This window comes from Haliotis cracherodii, unplaced genomic scaffold (genome assembly GCF_022045235.1).
Source record: "Haliotis cracherodii isolate W230 unplaced genomic scaffold, xgHalCrac1.p SCAF_16, whole genome shotgun sequence".
NCBI lineage: Eukaryota > Metazoa > Mollusca > Gastropoda > Lepetellida > Haliotidae > Haliotis > Haliotis cracherodii.
In genome coordinates this window covers 29562788-29584968 of record NW_027266271.1, presented here as the reverse complement: position 1 = coordinate 29584968, position 22181 = coordinate 29562788, and the positions used below count along the sequence as shown (strand labels likewise).

Here is a 22181-nt window from a genome sequence, read left to right as displayed (position 1 = left end):
AGTTTTCCAATCTCGATTCCTACAGGTGTGGTTACCCGCCTAACTTGCAGTCCATTTCCATATTTGACGCTGGCGTGTCTGAACAACACTGTCGGATGTCCCCCTTGACGTTCCCAATAATTTTCGGACTCTCGGTCCCCACTCTCGTGCTACTCATTCTTATCTCCCTTGCCTATAGGTGGCGCTGGCACATCCGGTATTATGTGTTTATGCTGCGATACAAGAAGAGGAATAATGAAGACGTGCAGATGACCTTCACATTTGACGCGTTTGTTCTCTATTGTGATGAAGATTCCAGCTGGGTGAGACATCATCTTCTACCAAGTGTTGAAGCAGACGACAGTCTACAGCTATGCATCCACGAGAGGAACTTCACACCTGGACGCTACATTGTGGACAACATAATGGATAATCTAGAAAACAGCAGAAAGGTTGTTCTTGTGTTGTCAAACAACTTCAGTCAGAGTCCGTGGTGCCAGTTTGAGTTGACCTTGGTCCAGAAACGTGCTCTGGAGAGAGAGTTCTACGTGGTTGTTGTTGTCCTGGAGGAGATGGACGACCGATACATGACCTCATCACTGTACGCACTGCTGCAGACGACAACCTACATCAAGTGGCCGGGGGAAGAAGAACACAGGTGTATGTTCTGGACTCGTCTGAAACAGTGTCTGCAGCAGTAATGTGCATCTCTTGCTGTTATGTATACACAACGTAAGGCTGGAAACCCATCTATCCGGACAAGTACTGTATGTTTATGTCTTAGAGATAGTGTTGTAGCTGTAAGGCTCATATCTTGCTGTTGTATACATATATGTTACCCACACGTCTGAGACAGTGTTGTAGCTGTGAGGTTCATATCTTGCTGTTGTGTATATAGATGTTGCCCACACGTCTGAGACAGTGGTGTAGCTGTGAGGTTCATATCTTGCTGTTGTATATATAGATGTTGCCCACACGTCTGAGACAGTCTTGTAGCTGTGAGGTTCATATCTTGCTGTTGTGTATATAGATGTTGCCAACACGTCTGAGACAGTGTTGTAGCTGTGAGGTTCATATCTTGCTGTTGTATATATAGATGTTGCCCACACGCCTGAGACAGTGTTGTAGCTGTGAGGTTCATATCTTGCTGTTGTGTATATAGATGTTGCCCACACGCCTGAGACAGTGTTGTAGCTGTGAGGTTCATATCTTGCTGTTGTATATATAGATGTTGCCCACACGTCTGAGACAGTGGTGTAGCTGTGAGGTTCATATCTTGCTGTTGTGTATATAGATGTTACCCACACGCCTGAGACAGTGTTGTAGCTGTGAGGTTCATATCTTGCTGTTGTATATATAGATGTTGCCCACACGCCTGAGACAGTGTTGTAGCTGTGAGGTTCATATCTTGCTGTTGTGTATATAGATGTTGCCCACACGCCTGAGACAGTGTTGTAGCTGTGAGGTTCATATCTTGCTGTTGTATATATAGATGTTGCCCACACGTCTGAGACAGTGGTGTAGCTGTGAGGTTCATATCTTGCTGTTGTGTATATAGATGTTTCCACGGGTCTGAGACAGTGGTGTTAAATCACGGCATGTCATCCCAATGTAGGAGGAAAGCCCGAAGTGAGACAAGTCTTAGACGTTTAACAGCATTGCTGAAACCGACGAGCAAGGATATGGTGCAGACAAACCAGAAGTCAAAAGCAGACTGAATCGGGATTCGAACCCACCATCATATAGTTTCCGGGCATCTCTGAGGGACGCAACTCTACACAGCGCATTGTGGCTCTATAGACCACTTTGTAAAGTGGTGTAGCTGTGAGGTTCATATCTTGCTGTTGTGTATATAGATGTTGCCCACACGCCTGAGACAGTGTTGTAGCTGTGAGGTTCATATCTTGCTGTTGTGTATATAGATGTTTCCACAAGTCTGAGACAGTCTTGTAGCTGTGAGGTTCATATCTTGCTGTTGTGTATATAGACGTTGCCACACGTCTGAGACAGTGGTGTAGCTGTGAGGTTCATATCTTGCTGTTGTGTATATAGATGTTACCCACACCGCCTGAGACAGTGGTGTAGCTGTGCGGTTCATAGCTTGCTGTTGTGTATATAGATATTTTTCGACACTTCTTAGGCAGTGTTGTAGCTGAGGTCAGTAGCTTGCTGTTGTGTATACATATGCTGCTCCACACCTCTGAGACAGTGTTATAGATGTTATTCCACACAACTAAGATAGTGTTGTAGCTGTGAGGTTCATATCGTGACGAACCATCTCCCATACCATACTATGAAAAGTTTTCCTTGCATGTCAGTATCCACACTCAATGTTTAGTTCATATTATAGACTATAGTTAAACATGTTGTTGTACATCAGGATGGAACGAGTGACAGTTTATTCTGAATGTCATGTAATGTTTGCTTACTCAAGAATAAATACATCAAGCGTAGCGCGTGTTTGCGTTACTGGATGAACGAGCACCTGTTACACAGCACGATTCCTGTACATTGCCTCTGTGTAGTGAATGTTCTTTATCGCTGTAGTCACAGCAATATATAGTCTGTTTAAAACAGGTAAACCAGTGGTTGACAGCATGAGCACCGTTCTCGGAGTATGACCACCATGCACGCCGTCGGGATAAACCGACCTACAATCTGTCATGTCACACGCTGCGACTAGCGACACAGTGTTGCTTTCAGTTGGACTTGTTTTTTGTTTAGGCTAGACCAAATTGATATATTATATTATTAATTTCTTTGGTCAATAATATGTGCTAACTCGCTCGCATAAGAATAGGTCCCCAGTAACGTATGCTTGGTGACGTGGTTGATTGTGTGTCACCGTCCCCCGAAGGCGTGGATCGATTGTCTAGTCCAAACTCGATTATTTAAAGGCCGTTGGGATATACCTAGAGTAATACAACACACACGCCCGCGCGCGCACACACACACACACACACACACACACGCACGCACGCACACACACACACACACTATCTCTCTCTAGGCTCCTACAGCAAGCATAACGTACTTAACTAACTGTATATTGTTCCGGACGGACACGGCTTAATGAGACCATGTGCAGCTGTTCGTGTAGAGTGGACGCGTGTTGCAACCCCGTCATTAAAGGTGATGAACGCTTGTAGCATGAGGTCCCAGTTGCCGTTGTTGCGACAAGGCACTCACTGAATGAATGACAGACTTGAAAAATATGCATTTTCAACTACGTGGTTTCGTCAACCTGTGCAAGCTGTACAAATCATGGTTTACCTGTTCTGGGTCTGTTAAGTCCCTGACTAAGTAAATAAGTTGGCTTCAAGGCCGCTTTGACCTGCATTTCAGTTAAACCACGGCATGTCATCCCAATGTAGGAGGAAAACCCGAAGTGAGACAAGTCTAAGACGTTTAACAGCATTGCTGAAACCAACGAGCAAGGATATGGTTCAGACAAACCAAGTCAAAAGAATACTGAATCGGGATTCGAACCCACCATCAGAGGGACGCAACTCTACACAGCTCATTGTGGCTCTATAAACCACTTTGTAAAGCCCCCCACCCCCCACCCCCCCCCACCCCCTTTAATGAGGAGGTTTCTGTTTCCCAGTGTTTGTATAACATTGTGAAATTGTTGGATGTAACAGTGGTGTAGTCACTTTCACAAATATACTTCCTTACAACGTCCTTAACGGCAGGGTAACAAGAGCTGGTGTCAAAACACCGACGTTATCTTAATTCTGAGAAATACTTGTTTTCTTAAAGAATATGTCCTGCTAGAAACATTGCTCACCAACTGAAAATGTATTCCATACTGTCAGGTTTTGTTGATGCCACACAATCCACGCAGGTCCTGGCCGAATAAGATGCTGTTAAATAGTGATTCTTAGTCGAGTGCTAGGGCACTCTTAAAACGGTCGAAGCTTGACGCATTGCTGTTCACTAGAACTTTAGAAAACGCGTAGGAATACAAGGTCTGGGTGAACATTCGCAATTTATGATATAGTGCCAAATTATTTTCAGCCTTGGCTGTTTATATAAGTGCTCAAACATCCGAGAATCACTATCTTATCATTTAGGGAACTTTATGCAATACTTTTGGAAAAAGCAAACCCACATCATGAAGAGGGCTTATTATTGGTGCATCCTGATCAGTAGCCTCATTTGCATATTTACAAGATCACAAGACCAGGTTTATCGGATTAGTTTAAGGCATGGAACACTCTAACAATTATACATAAGGCGACTTGTAACAGTTCAGTAACAGGCGGGGCGACATTGTACACAGTGCAGGCGTTATAACTTACAAGCAAAGGTCTGAGGTGACGTAATCAGGATGATTGGATTCGAACCCGCGATTAGCGGATCCTGGCAGCTAACAGATACAACTGATCGAGCTGTGTCCCTTTAGACCACTGGGCACACTAATCTCAACACAAGACACTCGACACAAGACACGAGACACCGGGCACACGACACACGACATAAGACACAAGACACTCGACACAAGACCCTCGACACACAACACAAGACACAAGACACATGACACTTGACACACGACACGAGACACTCGACACCAGACGCACGACACAAGGCACACTAATCTCAACACAAGACACCCGACACACGACACAAGACGCATGACACTCGACACAAGATACAAGACACCCGACACAAGACACTCGACACAAGGCACAATAATCTCAACACAAGACACTCGACACACGACACGAGACACTCGCCACAAAACACAAGACACTCAACACACGACACAAAACACAAGACACCCGACACACGACACAAGACGCAGGACACTCGACACAAGATACAAGACACCCGACACAAGACACTCGACACAAGACACACGACACAAGGCACAATAATCTCAACACAAGACACACGACACGAGACACTCGACACCAGACGCACGACACAAGGCACACTAATCTCAACACAAGACACCCGACACATGACACAAGACGCAGGACACTCGACACAAGATACAAGACACCCGACACAAGACACTCGACACAAGACACACGACACAAGGCACAATAATCTCAACACAAGACACTCGACACACGACACGAGACACTCGCCACAAAACACAAGACACTCAACACACGACACAAAACACAAGACACCCGACACACGACACAAGACGCAAGACACTCGACACAAGACACAAGATACAAGACACCCGACAGTCGACACCCGACACACAACACAAGGCACACTAATCTCAACACAAGACACCCGACATACGACACAAGACGCAGGACACTCGACACAAGACACTCGACACAAGATACAAGACACCCGACACACGACACTCCACACAAGACACACGACATAAGGCACACTAATCTCAACACAAGACACTCGACACACGACACGAGACACTCGACACATGACACAAGACATCCGACACACGACACAAGAATCTCGATACAAGACACACGATATCCGACACAAGACACTCGACACACGACACAAGACCCTCGACACACGACACAAGACTCAAGACACTCGACACAAAAGACTCGACACAAGACATAAGACACTCGACATAAGATACAAGACACCCGACACAAGACACTCGACACAAGACACACGACACACGGCACAAGACACTCGACACAAGACACTCCATACAAGACACTCGATACAAGACACTCGACACTCGACACAAGACACTCGACACTCGACACTCGACACCCGACACACGACACAAGAATCTCGATACAAGACACCCGACACCCGACACAGGGCACTCGACACACGACACTCGACACAAGATACAAGACACCCGACACACGACACTCGACACAAGACACACGACATAAGGCACAATAATCTCAACACAAGACACTCGACACACGACACGAGACACTCGCCACAAAACACAAGACACTCGACACACGACACAAAACACAAGACACTCGACACACGACACAAAACACAAGACACCCGACACACGACACAAGACTCAAGACACTCGACACAAGATACATGACACTCGACACAAGACACTCGACACAAGACACACGACACAAGACAACCGACACACGACACTCGATACAAGACACACGACATAAGACACAAGACACTCGACACAAGATACAAGACACCCGACACAAGACACTTGACATTCGACACAAGACATGCGACACAAGACACCCGACATACGACACACGACACAAGAATCTCGATACAAGACACACGATATCCGACACAAGACACTCGACACACGACACAAGACCCTCGACACACGACACAAGACTCAAGACACTCGACACAAAAGACTCGACACAAGACATAAGACACTCGACATAAGATACAAGACACCCGACACAAGACACTCGACACAAGACACACGACACACGACACACGACACAAGACGCTCGACACAAGACACTCGACACAAGACACTCGACACAAGACAGTCGATACAAGACACTCGACACTCGACACAAGACACTCGACACAAGACACTCGACAAAAGACACAAGACACTCGACACACGACACCCGACACACGACACAAGAATCTCGATACAAGACACCCGACACCCGACACAGGGCACTCGACACACGACACAAGACACCCGACAAAAGACACTCGACGCTCGACACAAGACATACGTCACAAGAATCTCGATACAAGACACCCGACACACGACACAAAACACTCAACGCAAGACACCCGGCACAAGACACTCGACACAAGACACAAAACACTCAACACAAGACACTCGACACAAGACACTCGACACAGCACTCAACACAAGACACTCGATACAAGACACTCGACACACGACACAAGGCACTCGGCGCAAGAAAATCGACAAAAGACACAAGACACTCGACACACGACACCCGACACACGACACAAGAATCTCGATACAAGACACCCGACACCCGACACAAGGCACTCGACACACGACACAAGACACCCGACAAAAGACACTCGACGCTCGACACAAGACATACGACACAAGAATCTCGATACAAGACACCCGACACACGACACAAAACACTCAACGCAAGACACCCGGCACAAGAAACTCGACACAAGACACAAAACACTCAACACAAGACACTCGACACAGCACTCAATACAACACACTCGAAATGAGACACTCGACACACGACACAAGGCACTCGGCGCAAGACACTCGACACACGACACACGACACACGACACAAGACACTCGACACACGACACAAGACACTCGACACAAGACACTCGACACAGCACTCAACACAAGACACTCGAAATGAGACACTCGACACGACACAAGGCACTCGGCGCAAGAAAATCGACACACGACACAAGACACTCGACACACGACACACGACACAAGACACTCGACACACGTAACAAGACACAAGACTCTCGACACACGACACAAGACAATCGACACTCGACACACGACACACGACACCAGACACTCGACACAGCACTCAACACAAGACACTCGAAATGAGACACTCGACACACGACACAAGGCACTTGGCGCAAGAAAATCGACACACGACACAAGACACTCGACACACGACACACGACACAAGACACTCGACACACGTAACAAGACACAAGACTCTCGACACACGACACAAGACAATCGATAGAAGGCACAAGACACAAGGCACTCAAACCCAAACCTCGACCAGTGCAGTGCAGTTCACAAAAGAGCGAACAGTGTCGTAGCTTATTTATTTACGAGCTTTTAGCTGGGTATAGGAGAAAGCCGTTAAACGTGGCGTACACCTCATCGGAGGCGCCGTACAGATAAACGTCCCCGTGACCTTGGAGGTGTACGACGTCGCCGACGGCAAGTTGAAGGACGATGGCGTTGGAAGCAGCACCGTAGTCGTTGGCAGAGTGGGAGTAGGCGGAGATGACGTACGCGTTATTCTTAAACAGCTCCATCCAGATGGATCCGTCAGACTCGGTCAGACCATGAAACTGGAACACGTAAGTCCCTGCCGCCGGGCAGGTGAACTCGCCCGTGTTGTTGTCGTAGGCGTCGCCGATGTTGGTGAAGACTTTGTCGAAGGTGATGTTGACGGGCTGGTGGAGCTCGAGATTGGTCGTCAAACCGGCAGAGAATGCGACCCTGGATGACCCAGCTCGTTTGTTCAGGTGTTCTGTAATATCTGGAATACCAAACAAATAAATATTGTACTCGCGAGCCAATGTAATTATTACCTTGCAGACAACACGTCCGGCAATCTGTAATACTTGAGTGTAAGGCGGGCAGTGGTTGACATTGAGAACAATGACAAACAGACTGTGAACACCCGATGCCAATTTTAGTCGTCTCTTGCGGCAACCATTGGGTAATGACCGAGCATATACCGCTTCGGGATCTCCACGCGACCATGACGTCAGTATTCATTTTGACGACGGGGTACGGGTGAAGCTGCTAACTACAAACACGCGGCGTTAACCATGTTAACCCAGGAACACGTATTCCCAGGATTCAGGTCAGCACTACTCCTGGAAGATATCAGCTAAACGAAAACAAGAAGTGCTGAAGCTCACTTATACACAAAATGGTACAACACATGAACAGCCTTAATTTGCTGGTTATTTACTCAATAGGTGAATTATTCTTCAAAACCATTATTCGATCATATCCAGTAGCGTTATTTTTCTGATTCCTTTTTTAAATAACATCTTTAAAATGTGAGGTTCAACAATATGTATGAATCTAGTCCCATACATGTGATGCCGCTCAGAAATATATGAACACTAACCTTTCGAGATATGTTTGTAAACCAACGGGACCGCTCACTGATTCTTGCATACTGTTGAAGGGTATCAGTTTAAGTAAATGTATGTATCACAACAAACTCAAGTAATGGCAGAAATAGAAGATGCCCAGATTCAAACTTTCGAATGATTAATAAACACATGCTTATGATACATATAGTCGGGTTCCTACATAGACGTTCGCTTGTAGTATATTTCTTATGATTATGGACATTGTTTTTGCCGCAGACTCGTTCTACAATAGCAAACTCGTTCTTCAATTGCAGACTCATTCTACAATAGCAAACTCGTTCTTCAATAGCAGACACATTCTACAATAGCAAACTCGTTCTTCAATAGCAAACTCGTTCTACAATAGCAGACTCATTCTACAATAGCAAACTCATTCTTCAATAGCAAACTCGTTCTACAATAGCAGACTCATTCTACAATAGCAGACTCATTCTACAATAGCAAACTCATTCTACAATAGCAACCTCATTCTTCAATAGCAAACTCATTCTAAAATAGCAAACTCATTCTACAATAGCAAACTCGTTCTACAATAGCAGACTCGTTCTACAATAGCAGACTCATTCTTCAATAGCAGACTCGTTCTACAATAGCAAACTCATTCTACAATAGCAGACTCGTTCTACAATAGCAGACTCATTCTTCAATAGCAAACTCGTTCTACAATAGCAAACTCACTTTACAATAGCAGACTCATTCTACAATAGTAAACTCGTTCTACAATAGCAAACTCGTTCTACAATAGCAAACTCACTTTACAATAGCAGACTCGTTCTACAATGGCAAACTCACTTTACAATAGCAGACTCGTTCTACAATAGCAAACTCGTTTTAGAATAGTAGACTCATTCTACAATAGCAGACTCGTTCTACAATAGCAAACTCACTCTTCAATAGCAGACTCATTCTACAATAGCAGACTCGTTCTACAATAGCAGACTCATTCTACAATTGCAGACTCATTCTACAATAGCAGACTCACTCTTCAATAGCAGACTCATTCTACAATAGCAGACTCATTCTACAAAAGCAGACTCATTCTACAATAGCAGCCTCATTCTACAATATCAGCCTCATTCTACAATAGCAGACTCGTTCTACAATAGCAAACTAACTTTACAATGGCAGACTCATTCTCCAATAGCAAACTCTTCTACAATAGCAACCTCATTCTTCAATAGCAGAGTCATTCTAAAATAGCAGACTCGTTCTACAATAGCAACCTCATTCTTCAATAGCAGAGTCATTCTAAAATAGCAGACTCGTTCTACAATAGCAGCCTCATTCTTCAATAGCAGAGTCATTCTAAAATAGCAGACTCATTCTACAATAGCAAACTCATTCTACAATAGCAAACTCATTCTACAATGGCAGCCTCATTCTACAATAGCAGACTCATTCTACAATAGCAAACTCGTTCTACAATAGCAAACTCGTTCTACAATAGCAGACTCGTTCTACAATAGCAGACTCATTCTTCAATAGCAGACACGTTCTACAATAGCAAACTCACTTTACAATAGCAGACTCGTTCTACAATAGCAAACTCGTTCTACAATAGCAAACTCACTTTACAATAGCAGACTCGTTCTACAATAGCAAACTCATTTTACAATAGCAGACTCGTTCTATATCTAGTTCTCACAGCTGTGTACAGTTGCACGAATCACAGAAATCCAAGTTTAGATGCCATTAAAAGCTACAAATATTTGATGCCTGAAAATCATTTTATGATATCTGGAATAAAGAGTAAGAGATTTTATAACAATAAGTAATTGGTAAAATGAATTACAAACTAAAAAGTGAAAGTGCATATTTTGGGAAAACTAACAAGGCCACTGCAAATATATATATTGCCTTTTTGTTCCATTGAGTTTATGTTATTGGCATCAATTAATTGTTTTAATGAAACCATCATGGATTCCTACTGTACGAGTAAGGCAGGCTACTGTTTATGTATTTTTCGCCACACGCAGTAATAATGTACCAACCGTAAGTCCGGAACAGACAAACCAGTGGTTGATATTATGAGCAGCGGCCCACGCCGACGTGGAACGAAGAGACCTTTCACTGAAGGCAACGAGTGCCAGATCCATGCAGTGACCTCCTACGACCATCATGGGTTGCTGGGACCTACTGTATTAAACCCGGAATCCCCTAACGTGTGGGAGATAAACACCGTGGGGTGTAAACTGTGAGGGGCAGTCGGGTAGCCTAGTGGTTAAAGCGTTCGCTCGTCACGCCGATGATCCGGGTTCGATTCCCGACATGGGTACAATATGTGGAGCCCATATCTGGTGTCACCCGCCGTGATATTCCTGGAATATTGCTATAAAACAATATTCATTCACTCAGTCGTAAGAGGCGACTTAATGGATCGGGTAGTCAGATCCAGTGACTTGGTTGATTGGTGCCATCTTACCTCAACAGCGTGGATCATTGCTCACACTATCAATCACTGGGCTGCCTGGTCAAAACTGGATTATTTACAGCCCGTTCTCACACACGCACGCACACACGCACGCACGCACGCACGCACGCACGCACGCACGCACGCACACGTGCAACAATACATTGTGCTGACAGGCCGAGAACACACCCCTGGAGACGATGAGCTAAGTTACATCACCCCCGACGTGCCCGATACTTACCCACACCGATGGAGGCGACCAGCGTCACAGCACACAGACACAGCAACGCCGTCGTTGTCGTAGCCATCCTGTTGAACAAAGGCAACAGTTACAGAGGAACTAACTGTCATAACCATGACGAATCCAGCATTCAACCCCTCAATCAGTAGATTCTGCTCCAGATAAGGGAAGCAACTCTTGCTCAGCCTTACACCGCTGAACTGCCCGTGTCGCCATGCACACTTGCACAATACGATCATAGCACTAAGACAGTTGTGATAGCATTGACTTGCATTAAGATCGCTTTGTGCAAGAGGTCCAATCAAAACTATCGACGTCTTATAAAGTACCCCGTTTTTCATCATTAGGAGAATTGCGAATCGAACGATGAGGCTTGACCTGATAAAACTATTATCATAATTCTATGGAAGTAATTTGTTTGTGTATTTGAGGTTAAGCAGCGTTTAAGGGTAAATTCATTTCACCACATATGACATGGGGCGGTCGGGTAGCCTAGTGGTTAAAGCGTTCGCTCGTCACGCCGAAGACCCGGGTTCGATTCCCGACATGGGTACAATGTGTGAAGCCCATTTCTGGTGTCTCCCGCCGTGATATTGCTGGAATATTGCTAATAGCGGCGTAAAACCACACTCACTCACTCACATATGACATATATCAGTAACAAATCATGAACGGAATAACAAAAGGAGCAAAATGATCACCTACTTTGTGAAATCGTCGACTTGCTAGGTCTGATCTGTGTCATGAGATGTCGCCTTCCTTCAACACCTGGAGGACCGACCTGTCCGACGCCTTATCTCCAAGTAGCCACACTGTGCTGTCTGTTGTCACGCCTCATGACCTGGAGTAGTACACTGGATACAAGCAAACAAACAATGAAAGTACTTTGTAAGTCAATACTTTGACAGCTAATATCATAAACAATCATAGATTTATTTTCACTAACTTGACTACAATCAGGAACTGCGTTTGGAAATAAGATCTGTCAGCTCTGGTCTAGCCAGTAAAGCACAAGGGAGACAACCCCTGCCACAGTGAGCAGTCTACAGTCGGAGTGAACATGGCCGTTCTGTGGGCTGGTGCGTGCTGCTTGCTTGTTGCACTGACAGGTAAGCTTTTTTCTATCACGTTTATGTGTTCTTTACACATTTATCAATATTTCGATAACCTGTTACTGTATCAATAAACCCGCTACATATCGATCTACACTCAATATAAGTGTATTTCTTAGGTGTTGTCTTCCATCCACTATTTAGTTGCTCAAAGCGCACTTATTAACCCCGGTCAATGGATCAGTGTGCACTCAACAATCATTCTCAGCTCCCTGGGGAGTAGACAAAATAAACTACCTGTGAGGCCCTGGAATGTTAACAACCCTACCGGGTACCCATTGACTGCTAAGTGAACTGATGAAAGTCGCTTGCCCAAGGAGACACCACATGTCTTACATGTGCTTCAGTGTGGGGCAGGACCGAAGTGCAGGGGACAAGCCTTCGGACACGGCCACCCATCCACCTACTCTCCGCGACCAACGTTGCTTAGCTTCACCTGGTTTGTGACCTGTGCGCTGTGCAAAAGACCAAGTGCCACCATTCACCATCAGTGTATCATTAACCATTCTAACGGTAACGTACAAAGACATTGACAACCTGTTGATGTATCGATAACTCATCAATATATCAATAACATATCTATACATCGATAACCCATTCATGTACCGATCTCCTTTCAGCTGGTGAGAAGTCTGACCTGCTGTATCAGGTGGCCTTCTCTGCCGGACTGTCCCATCACGTGACGCTTCCTGGCGGCAACACCGTCAAATACGACCACGTCTTCACCAACATCGACAACGCTTACGACCCAACGACGGGCGAGTTCACTTGCCCACAGACGGGTATCTATGTCTTTCAGTACCACTCACTTAGCCGCAGCAACAAGACGCTGTGGGTCTCCCTCTACCAAGACTACATGTACGTCAACACAGCCTACGCCCACACCATAAACGACTTCGCCGCTGCCGGCAACGACGCCGTCCTCCATCTGACGAGAGGGGACCACGTGAGCATTCAGTCGGAGGGGGATGACGGAGTCAGTCTGTACGGTGCGCCTGATGACATCTACTGCACCTTTTCGGGTTATCTTATCTCCCCCATTATTGAAGAAACGCCTGTCATTGGTTGATGCATCAATAAAACAGGACTTGGAAATAATTTGTTTTACTCTATACTTCTCCTAACACAGTAAATACAACAAATGGATCTTTTGAGTAAGTGAACACCGTTTTACGCCTTTCTATTCAACTTCATGAATATAACGGATGCGCACACAAATGGCTTCGACCCCTGACCTTCTACATGACCAGGACGAGAAGGAAACTATCCACTCACTGACCCTATTCCACACTGCACATACTTAGAGCTTAGCACGCCTAAGTGTTTAGGGATGTTAAATATCCTGTATTAGGAATAAAGCATTTAGCGTGGCAATATCTTTATAACAAAATATCATTCTTAAATTCTAAATCGAAAAATAACTCTCACAAAATCGTACCTAATCATTGCAAGTTTTCCTGGAACGTGCGCATCAATATATTACGTCACAAGCTCAAGGAGAGATCAGTCGGCCAGTGACAACAGACAATATAGTTCCAAGTGACACATGTTGTTTTGACAGTGGATTGACTACCATATAGGCAATATATATTTTGGAAACGACCTCGTAATATTGCTACTGGTTCAACGTTGGGGAAACCCTCGCGCGCGTGTATAAACAAACCAAGGTATTATAATGAGAAGCAACTTGGAACCGACCTCGTGCTATTGCTACTGGTTCAACGTTGGTGAAACCCTCGCGCGCGTGTATAAACAAACCAAGGTATTATAATGAGAAACAATTCGGAAACGACCTCGTGCTATTGCTACTGGTTCAACGTTGGTGAAACCCTCGCGCGTGTGTATGAACAAACCAAGGTATTATAATGAGAAGTAACTTGGAACCGACCTCGTAATATTGCTACTGGTTCAACGTTGATGAAACCCTCGCGCGCGTGTATGAACAAACCAAGGTATTATAATGAGAAGCAATTTGGGATCCCTATTAATCTGTATGGAGGCTCACATGTATTGGACCGACCCTCCTGTCATGTATTGGTACGTAATGCATTGGTACGTCATGTATTGGTACGTCATGCGGTTGTTCCAGTGAGCGAAACCGAACATTAGCTACACCGCAGTCATGTGACATATGTAATACATATAATATATTTTACCTCCACTGACAAAGAGATGATAGCGATATATGAGGTGAGCTCCAGAACCTATCAGTATTGCAAGGTGCGTCGACCTGGATCCTGGTGGAAGTGAAGGCTTATCTCCCACGTCCGCACGCCTGACGCTGGGACACTGAAGGCGACATATCCGGTCCCGGGAACCGTCAACACCATGTCTTTCTTGTTTATTGCCATCTCCCTCCTGGCTGCAGGCGACTCAGGTAAACAGTCAAAATATGATAAATATATCATGGTTGAAATGCTATACAAGGATGATAATATATCACTAATATTTACACATATTTAACAGCGAACAGCGTGATGTTTACAAATATTATTCGCAAAAGAAAACGTGTGTAGTCATTGTGATCCTGCCATGAAGAATGGATCAGACCAACTTCCATTTTGTTCAAGTATTCTGGATCTGCCAGTCATAACAACTGTTGTCATTTACAGAGAGTGGGTGAGTGAGTGTGTTTTGTTAGGACGATAGTGTGAGGATCAGTTCTCTCTGCGATGTACGTCTCAGTTCAGTAACCGCGATACTTGGCCTAGTCTAGGCACATATCGGTCACATGTATTGTTCCCATGTACTGACATGTCATCAAGATTGGCGGGTAAATAAAATTCCACACGGAACACGATACTGAAACATCTGTATACTTCTCAACACGTTTGATTGATAATAAATAAATAAGTAACAGAATTATAGAATAATAAAAATGACAACAACATCAACAACAACAATAATAATGATAATTATTTTTTTTTTTTTTTTTTTACAAATCCAATGAAATCCTTTACATCATTGAATTTTCTCTCCCTTTTGACACTAATGTGATTAACAAGAGTGAGGAAAAACATGGCAAAAACGTGCCTTAGGTTTGGTATCTTCCAATCTGGTAGGGGAGGGGGCAGGGGGGGGGAGGGGGCAGGGGTGGGGGTGGGGGGGTAGGGGGGGGGGGGAGGGGGGGGAGCACGAGTGGCCCAGTCGTCTAAGGCATCGCGATTCGCTGTGCAGAGTTGCGTCCCCTGAGCACGCCAGAAACATTTTATCATGGGTTCGAATCCCGGTTCGCCCCGATTATGTTTCTAGGTTCGTCAGCACCATGCCCGTGCTCATGGGTTTCACCGAAGTGGTAAACGTCTGAGACCTGCATCACTTCGGGTTTTCCTCCCACATTAACCTGACACTCCGTGATTTAACCGGAACACTGTTAAAAGCGGCGTTAAACCCAACTTACTCACACACTCACTCCAGGTATTATGCTGATTTTACCGAAACAATATGCAAATTAAATATGAATTCATCTGTCGTCCTCGGAAATCAACAACAAAATGCACTTGTCTCGTGGTCAATATGACAAATTCATGTCACAATTTATATTTGAACAATGGAGTACACTATCAGCTAAAATCATCCACACTGTTGCAGATGCCGCGACAGAGGTAGCGTTCTCGGCGGGTCTCAGTCACCATCAGTCTCTCACAGGGGGTCAAACGGTTGTCTACAACCGTATCATCACCAACGTTGGCAACGCGTACAACCCGGCGACGGGCGTCTTCACCTGTCCGATCAGCGGCGCATATGTCTTCCAGTACCACGCCATGTCCCGACAGGACAGCACATTGTACCTCGAGCTCTACCTGAACGACAAGTACATCAGCTCCGCCTACGGCCATACTATAACAGACTACGCCAGCGGCAGCAACTCCGGGATCCTTGAACTCAACAAAGGGGACACTGTCAGCGTCAAGGCCGCCGCGGGGTATCAGACGGACCTGTACGGTCAAATATACGAGGTGTACTCCACCTTCTCTGGTTTTCTGATCTCAGCATCCTCGTGATTCAGTGAATAAAACATACAAAGCATCATACTTCAGTTTCCGGTGTTTTATTGTTTCTGTCAGATGGGACAGGCAGGTGATCAACTCGTTGACGTGTCCATTGGTCCGACCCCAAACATAGGGCCAAGGTGACCCTCCAGCTCGTACTTGGTACCTGATACACATAATAATAAAAAAATATCTTGCGTACATTTCCACAACACTCAGGGGTATGCTCAAAACGCTATAATAACCCTACCACTTTATCAGTTTGCACTCAACATTCTCATCTCCCTAGGGAGTACATAACCCGAGATGCATGTAGGCGCTAGAAGGTAAACAACCACATTGTCATCTCATCCTACCGGGGACCCATTCACTGCTAGAGTCACCTTTTGAACAGTCACTTGCCCAAGGAGACACCAGGTGTGTTACATGTGCTTCAGTATGGGGTAGGACCAAACCGAAGACCCGGAAACTCTCAGGAGCCAAGCTCCCGAAATGCGGCCACCCATCCCAGGACTCTCAGCGACCGACGTTGCTTAACTTTACCTGATTTGTGACCTTTGCTCTGTGCAAAGGACCACGTGCCGTCACTGAGCTCACCTACAGCAGCATGAGAGTGGAGACCCTCACTTGTCTTGACGAAGCAGTCTGATGTAAAATGAATTCAAAAACCCTTAAAATCACAAATGCAACAGAACCTATTTATCCTTAAATTTATACAAAAATGTATTAGAAACTTCCAGTTATCAAAACAAAAACAAAACGATCTCGAAAAGGTGTATATAACGCTGCTGGCAACAGTATTAAACACAAGTACGGCTTCTGGGCTGACTGTGTTTATAAATACATCTTTGTATTCATGACTCACTTGTGCATGTATCAACTTGTTCTCGTCGCTATATGGCTGAAATAATGCCGATGCGACGTTAACTGTTAACTCACGCACTCACGCACTCTTGGCTGACTGTAGTAGAAGGATCCAAACAGATCCATACCGATCACCAGGCCGGTGACGCCCACGTGTACACGTTCAGCCGTCTCACAACACGCGTCTGTATGGGAGTCGAACCTCGACCCACTGGCCTTGGTCTGGCTTGGGAACTTGTAGAGTGTTACGGAGCTGATTTGGTATGTATGTGGGTAAATATTTGTTAAAACGAGTGACACGGTAAAAAAAAAGATGATTTGACACTATTCGAGTTCCGTTTCACCAAGTAACCTTATGTCAAAGTATGAGAGCTACGTCAATCGAAGAGCTGAGCCGTTTTCGAGAGTGTCCACTCTATTATGCAAATCTATACCCTCGTCTTATCGTATAGAAAAGTTTTAAAAACATTTAGTTTTGTCAACATGTGTGTCTGCGAAGGGTCCTTTCTGCTGGGTTCAAAGCTTAGTTCTCGCGTGTGTTACTTTACAGCACTGCAAGCCGTCACAGTGCTTACTGCTAGCGTCAGATAGAAATACCCATGTTATATCACGTGGTCTTACATAATCGCAAAGCGGGGGTTGATAGCATGAGCAACAACCAACGCAGTTGGGTCAAGCTGACACTCTATCAGTCGGCCACATGACACGCCAGGACACGCCAGGTCACATAGTTCGAACACTTTATCCCCATTTTAACAGGCTTCTACAAGCATTGGAGGGTGGGGATCCATTCCGACAAACATGGGGCTGCTTTGGATGTTTTCCGGACGGGCCGCTTGCGAATAATGGTTGTCTTATTTATTCTAGATCTTGCGTGCATCAGCAACATCGGGAAGTGTCAGTATTTCGGTTATAAGGCCAGATGGACGTTTATCACTTTGGGTAAACCCTCGAACATGGGTATGGTGCTGAAAGACATAGAAACATAATCACGGCACATGTGTGATTCACGACGAATCTATGGTAGCGAATGGGTTGAAGGTATTTATTATATAAGAATGGTGGTATAACACACTGGATCATCGAGGATTGGGTCGGGTACAGTTCGAACCTTCTGGAATGTTACATTGTGTTCAATTGAATATCTGCGTTACCAGTGATGATGGTGTTTCCTCTGTGTTGGCACTGATCTAGTGGAAGCCAAGAGGATTAACATTGCAACAAGACAACGCAAGGCCTCACACCGCCCGAATTGTTCAAGACTACCTGAACAACGTTAACGTCAACGTATTGCCCTGGCCACCTTGTTCTCCAGACATGAACCCCATTGAACATCTCTGGGATCATCTTGATCGTCAGCTGAGACAACATGTACCGCCTCCAGCGAACCGACAGGAACTTGAACAGACTCTATGGAACTTATGGAACAGGATTCCTGTTGACGTTATCCGCCGACTGACAACGTCAATGAGGAGGCGTGTGTTGGCGTGCATGGATGCCCAGGGTGGTCACACTCGCTATTGATGACGTGTTACCTGACTACTGTGTCAGTAATGGGCTCTTCATGCACTTTTTCAATGAACTCTGATTTGTGTAGTTTTTAATTTGGACACCTTGACTCTTTCTTTGTGTATTGTGGAGAATGCAATATCAGCATTACAGTGCATTTTCATTCTAATTCATGGAAAATTATTTCTGTTTATTAAATAATCATCATAAATCTCACAAATGCCTTTGCTTTTGGTGTTTGGTCAAGTGAAGTTGTTGAAACTTTCTTTTGCCCGGTATATATAAAACTGCGTTATCTAGTCCCACTTACCTACAAGAATCCGTACCAAAACACGTTCAATTTGATACCCTACATAAAAATAAGAAAACGCTGTTACCCACATGGTGAGAACTAGGGCATGAAACTGTTCAGCGCAAGTAGATCTAGCATACAGGTTATGCCAGGCGTGCCTCAAACCACACACATGTTCACACCGATGATAAGGGCAAGCGTCAGCTGAACGAAGTGTGCTTCCAGCCATGGATGGTCTGTTTAAGGGAATCCTTTTTCTTGGTGTGACCCTGTGTGGTAAGTGTTCTGGAATGTACGGTGTGTTTTAATGCCCTTCAAACTCGTGGTACATATTAAGATTTTTTTTATCCTTATTTACTGGAAATCTGGCAAACTATTCAAGGAAATAATCCTCGGCCTCCATATCAAGTAGAGCATTGTGACTGTTGTGGTCCAACACACGTTACCTTATCCACTTTGTACAAGAGGACAACCAACAAATTCATCCCATTTCACATCCTCATACCACTCTTGGAAAAATCTGACTAGAACCATCACAGCTGTCCAACTGTCAAACTGTCCCCTCAAGTCACTGAGCCTGACCACCCAGTCCTCTCAAGTCACTGTGTCTGACCACCCAATCCCCTCAAGTCACTGAACCTGAGCACCCAAGCCTCTCAAGTCATCAAGCCTGACCACCTAATCCCCTCAAGTCACTGAACCTGACCACTCTGTGCCCTCAAATCACTGAACCTGACCACCCTGTCCCCTCAAATCACTGAGCCTGACCACCCTGTCCCCTCAAATCACTGAGCCTGACCACCCTGTCCCCTCAAATCACTGAACCTGACCACCCTGTCCCCTCAAATCACTGAGCCTGACCACCCTGTCCCCTCAAATCACTGAGCCTGACCACCCTGTCCCCTCAAATCACTGAACCTGACCACCCAGGCCTCTCAAGTCACTGTGCCTGACCACCCTGTCCCCTCAAATAACTGAGCCTGACCACCCTGTCCCCTCAAGTCATCAAGTCTGACCACCCAATCCCCTCAAGTCACTGAGCCTGACCACTCACTCCCCTCAAGTCACTGAGCCTGACCACCCAGGCCTCTCAAGTCACTGAACCTGACCACCCATCCCCCTCATGTCACTGAACCTGACCACCAATCCCCTCAAGTCACTGAGCCTGACCACCCAATCCTATCAAGTCACTGAGCCTGACCACCCAATCCTATCAAGTCACTGAGCCTGACCACCCTGTCCCCTCAAGTCACTGAGCCTGACCACCCTGTCCCCTCAAGTCACTGAGCCTGACCACCCTGTCCCCTCAAGTCACTGAACCTGACCACCCAGGCCTCTCAAGTCATCAAGCCTGACCACCCAGGCCTTTCAAGACACTGAGCCTGACCACCCAATCCCCTCGTCACTGAACCTGACCACCCAATCCCTTCAAGACACTGAGCCTGACCACCCAATCCCCTCGTCACTGAACCTGACTACCCGCTCCCCTAATGTGACTGACCTTGACCACTCAGCCCCCTCACGTCACTGAGTCTGACCACTCAGCCCCCTCAAGTCACTGAGCCTGAACACTCAGTCTCCTCAAGTTACTGTGCCTGACCACCCTGTCCCCTCAAGTCACTGAGCCTGACCACCCTGTCCCCTCATGTCACTGAGCCTGACCACCCTGTCCCCTCAAGTCACTGAGTCTGACCACCCAGCCCCCTTAAGTCACTGTCTGACCACCCAATCCCCTCAAGTCACTGAACCTGACCACTCAGCCACTGAGCCTGACCACCCTGTCCCCTCAAGTCACTGAGCCTGACCACCCTGTCCCCTCAAGTCAATGAGCCTGACCACTCAGCCCCCTCAAGTCAATGAGCCTGACCACCCAGCACCCTCAAGTCACTGAGCCTGACCACCCTGTCCCCTGAAGCCATCAAGCCTGACCATAGCCCCTTATAACAGAAATAGTGTCATTGTGCAGCACGTGTCGCTGAGCATGTCTGTATCACTACATTGCAGCTGCACAGGATGTCAGCCAGTTTGAGACCGCCTTCAGCGCCGGCTTGACAACACATCTCACCCTCCAAGCCGGAGCGACCGTCATATATGACAAAGTCTTCACCAACATTGGCAACGCCTACGACAACAAAACTGGTGTGTTTACCTGCCCCCAGACCGGCATCTACGTCTTCCAGTACCACGGCCTGTCGATGAGTGACGATACGCTGTGGCTAGAACTCTACCACAACTACAACTACGTGTCGTCAGCCTATGCCCACACCGACAGCGACTACGCATCTGCTGGCAACTCCGTCATCCTCCACTTGTTTAAGGGGGATACGGTGATGGTGAATGCCGAGCCAGACCAGGAGTCGAACCTGTACGGCGTCAGTGACGATGTGTACTGCACATTCTCGGGGTACCTCATTGCCCCGGTGTTTGAGGAGAGCGTTGTTGTAGGGTAGGGGAAATAAATCCACCAAAACATGGCCGACTTGTTTCTCCGGGTGCCGTTGTAAAAAACAACCTTAGCAATGAACATAAGTTTATGTTAAAGTATGGGAGTTATGATCACCTCAGCGCTAAGATCCCTTTGTACAACAGCACCTGCATCGCAAACCATCTCTTAGAAAGACGAATGCACTTCTCAGCATTAACCACACACATCATTAGCCCCCTGATCATCAAGAGATCTCTCCTTAAATTCAATGTCACCACAATGATACAGATTATAGAGACAAACTATGTGAAAAAGTCATTCACAAGAATGGTCCCGTCAGAGTTGTGTCCCTTTGGTGTGCCAGTAATCCACGATCGTTGGTTCGAATCCAGGTTCTCAGCACTAGCGACACATGGATTTTACCTGAAGTTGTAAACTCCTTCAGGCTTTCCTCTCACAACGAGCTGACACCATAGAATGATATATTGTTCTAAGTGTTATAGGGGTGGTCGGGTAGCCTAGTGATTATAGCCTTCGCTCGTCCCATGAAGACCCGGGTTTGATTCCC

The 22181-nt window shown here is 46.0% G+C and overlaps 5 protein-coding genes across 5 annotated transcripts; 4 read left to right on the top strand and 1 right to left on the bottom strand.

Moving 5' to 3' along the window:
* Positions 1-95: 95 nt before the first annotated feature.
* On the top strand, positions 96-680 carry LOC139463685 (toll-like receptor 2 type-2). The gene has a single exon (XM_071244941.1). The coding sequence runs from the start codon at positions 96-98 to the stop codon at positions 678-680; it is 585 nt and encodes a 194-aa protein (XP_071101042.1).
* A 4706-nt stretch (positions 681-5386) lies between these two features.
* On the top strand, positions 5387-5992 carry LOC139463684 (uncharacterized). Its single transcript, XM_071244940.1, has one exon. It carries the CDS (start codon positions 5387-5389, stop codon positions 5990-5992), a length of 606 nt encoding a protein of 201 aa, XP_071101041.1.
* A 148-nt stretch (positions 5993-6140) lies between these two features.
* Positions 6141-7358, top strand: LOC139463682 (uncharacterized). Its single transcript, XM_071244939.1, has one exon. It carries the CDS (start codon positions 6141-6143, stop codon positions 7356-7358), a length of 1218 nt encoding a protein of 405 aa, XP_071101040.1.
* Positions 7359-7677: 319 nt separating this feature from the next.
* Positions 7678-12232, bottom strand: LOC139464055 (complement C1q-like protein 4). The gene is made up of 3 exons (XM_071245580.1): positions 12125-12232; positions 11420-11487; positions 7678-8137 (listed from the first exon to the last, which is right to left on the bottom strand). The coding sequence occupies exons 2-3, from the start codon at positions 11484-11486 to the stop codon at positions 7698-7700; spliced, it is 507 nt and encodes a 168-aa protein (XP_071101681.1). The 5' UTR covers position 11487; positions 12125-12232; the 3' UTR covers positions 7678-7697.
* Positions 12233-12381: 149 nt separating this feature from the next.
* On the top strand, positions 12382-21660 carry LOC139463681 (complement C1q tumor necrosis factor-related protein 4-like). The gene is made up of 7 exons (XM_071244938.1): positions 12382-12528; positions 13152-13588; positions 13984-14045; positions 14784-14908; positions 16123-16533; positions 19381-19464; positions 21193-21660. Exons 1-7 carry the CDS (start codon positions 12480-12482, stop codon positions 21636-21638), a joined length of 1614 nt encoding a protein of 537 aa, XP_071101039.1. The 5' UTR covers positions 12382-12479; the 3' UTR covers positions 21639-21660.
* The last annotated feature ends 521 nt before the right edge of the window (positions 21661-22181 follow it).

What these genes read in the sequence shown, in the direction of transcription:
- LOC139463684 (XM_071244940.1), top strand. Translation starts at nt 5,387, where the DNA reads ATGACACAAGACATCCGACACACGACACAAGAATCTCGATACAAGACA.
- LOC139463682 (XM_071244939.1), top strand. Translation starts at nt 6,141, where the DNA reads ATGCGACACAAGACACCCGACATACGACACACGACACAAGAATCTCGA.
- LOC139463685 (XM_071244941.1), top strand. Translation starts at nt 96, where the DNA reads ATGTCCCCCTTGACGTTCCCAATAATTTTCGGACTCTCGGTCCCCACT.
- LOC139464055 (XM_071245580.1), bottom strand. Translation starts at nt 11,486, where the DNA reads ATGGCTACGACAACGACGGCGTTGCTGTGTCTGTGTGCTGTGACGCTG. An exon ending in GGTCGCCTCCATCGGTGTGG is followed by an intron (nt 8,138 to 11,419) that starts GTAAGTATCGGG and finishes TTGGTATTCCAG; the next exon opens with ATATTACAGAACACCTGAAC.
- LOC139463681 (XM_071244938.1), top strand. Translation starts at nt 12,480, where the DNA reads ATGGCCGTTCTGTGGGCTGGTGCGTGCTGCTTGCTTGTTGCACTGACA. An exon ending in CCATTATTGAAGAAACGCCT is followed by an intron (nt 13,589 to 13,983) that starts GTCATTGGTTGA and finishes AATCATTGCAAG; the next exon opens with TTTTCCTGGAACGTGCGCAT. An exon ending in TCTGATCTCAGCATCCTCGT is followed by an intron (nt 16,534 to 19,380) that starts GATTCAGTGAAT and finishes ACCGATGATAAG; the next exon opens with GGCAAGCGTCAGCTGAACGA.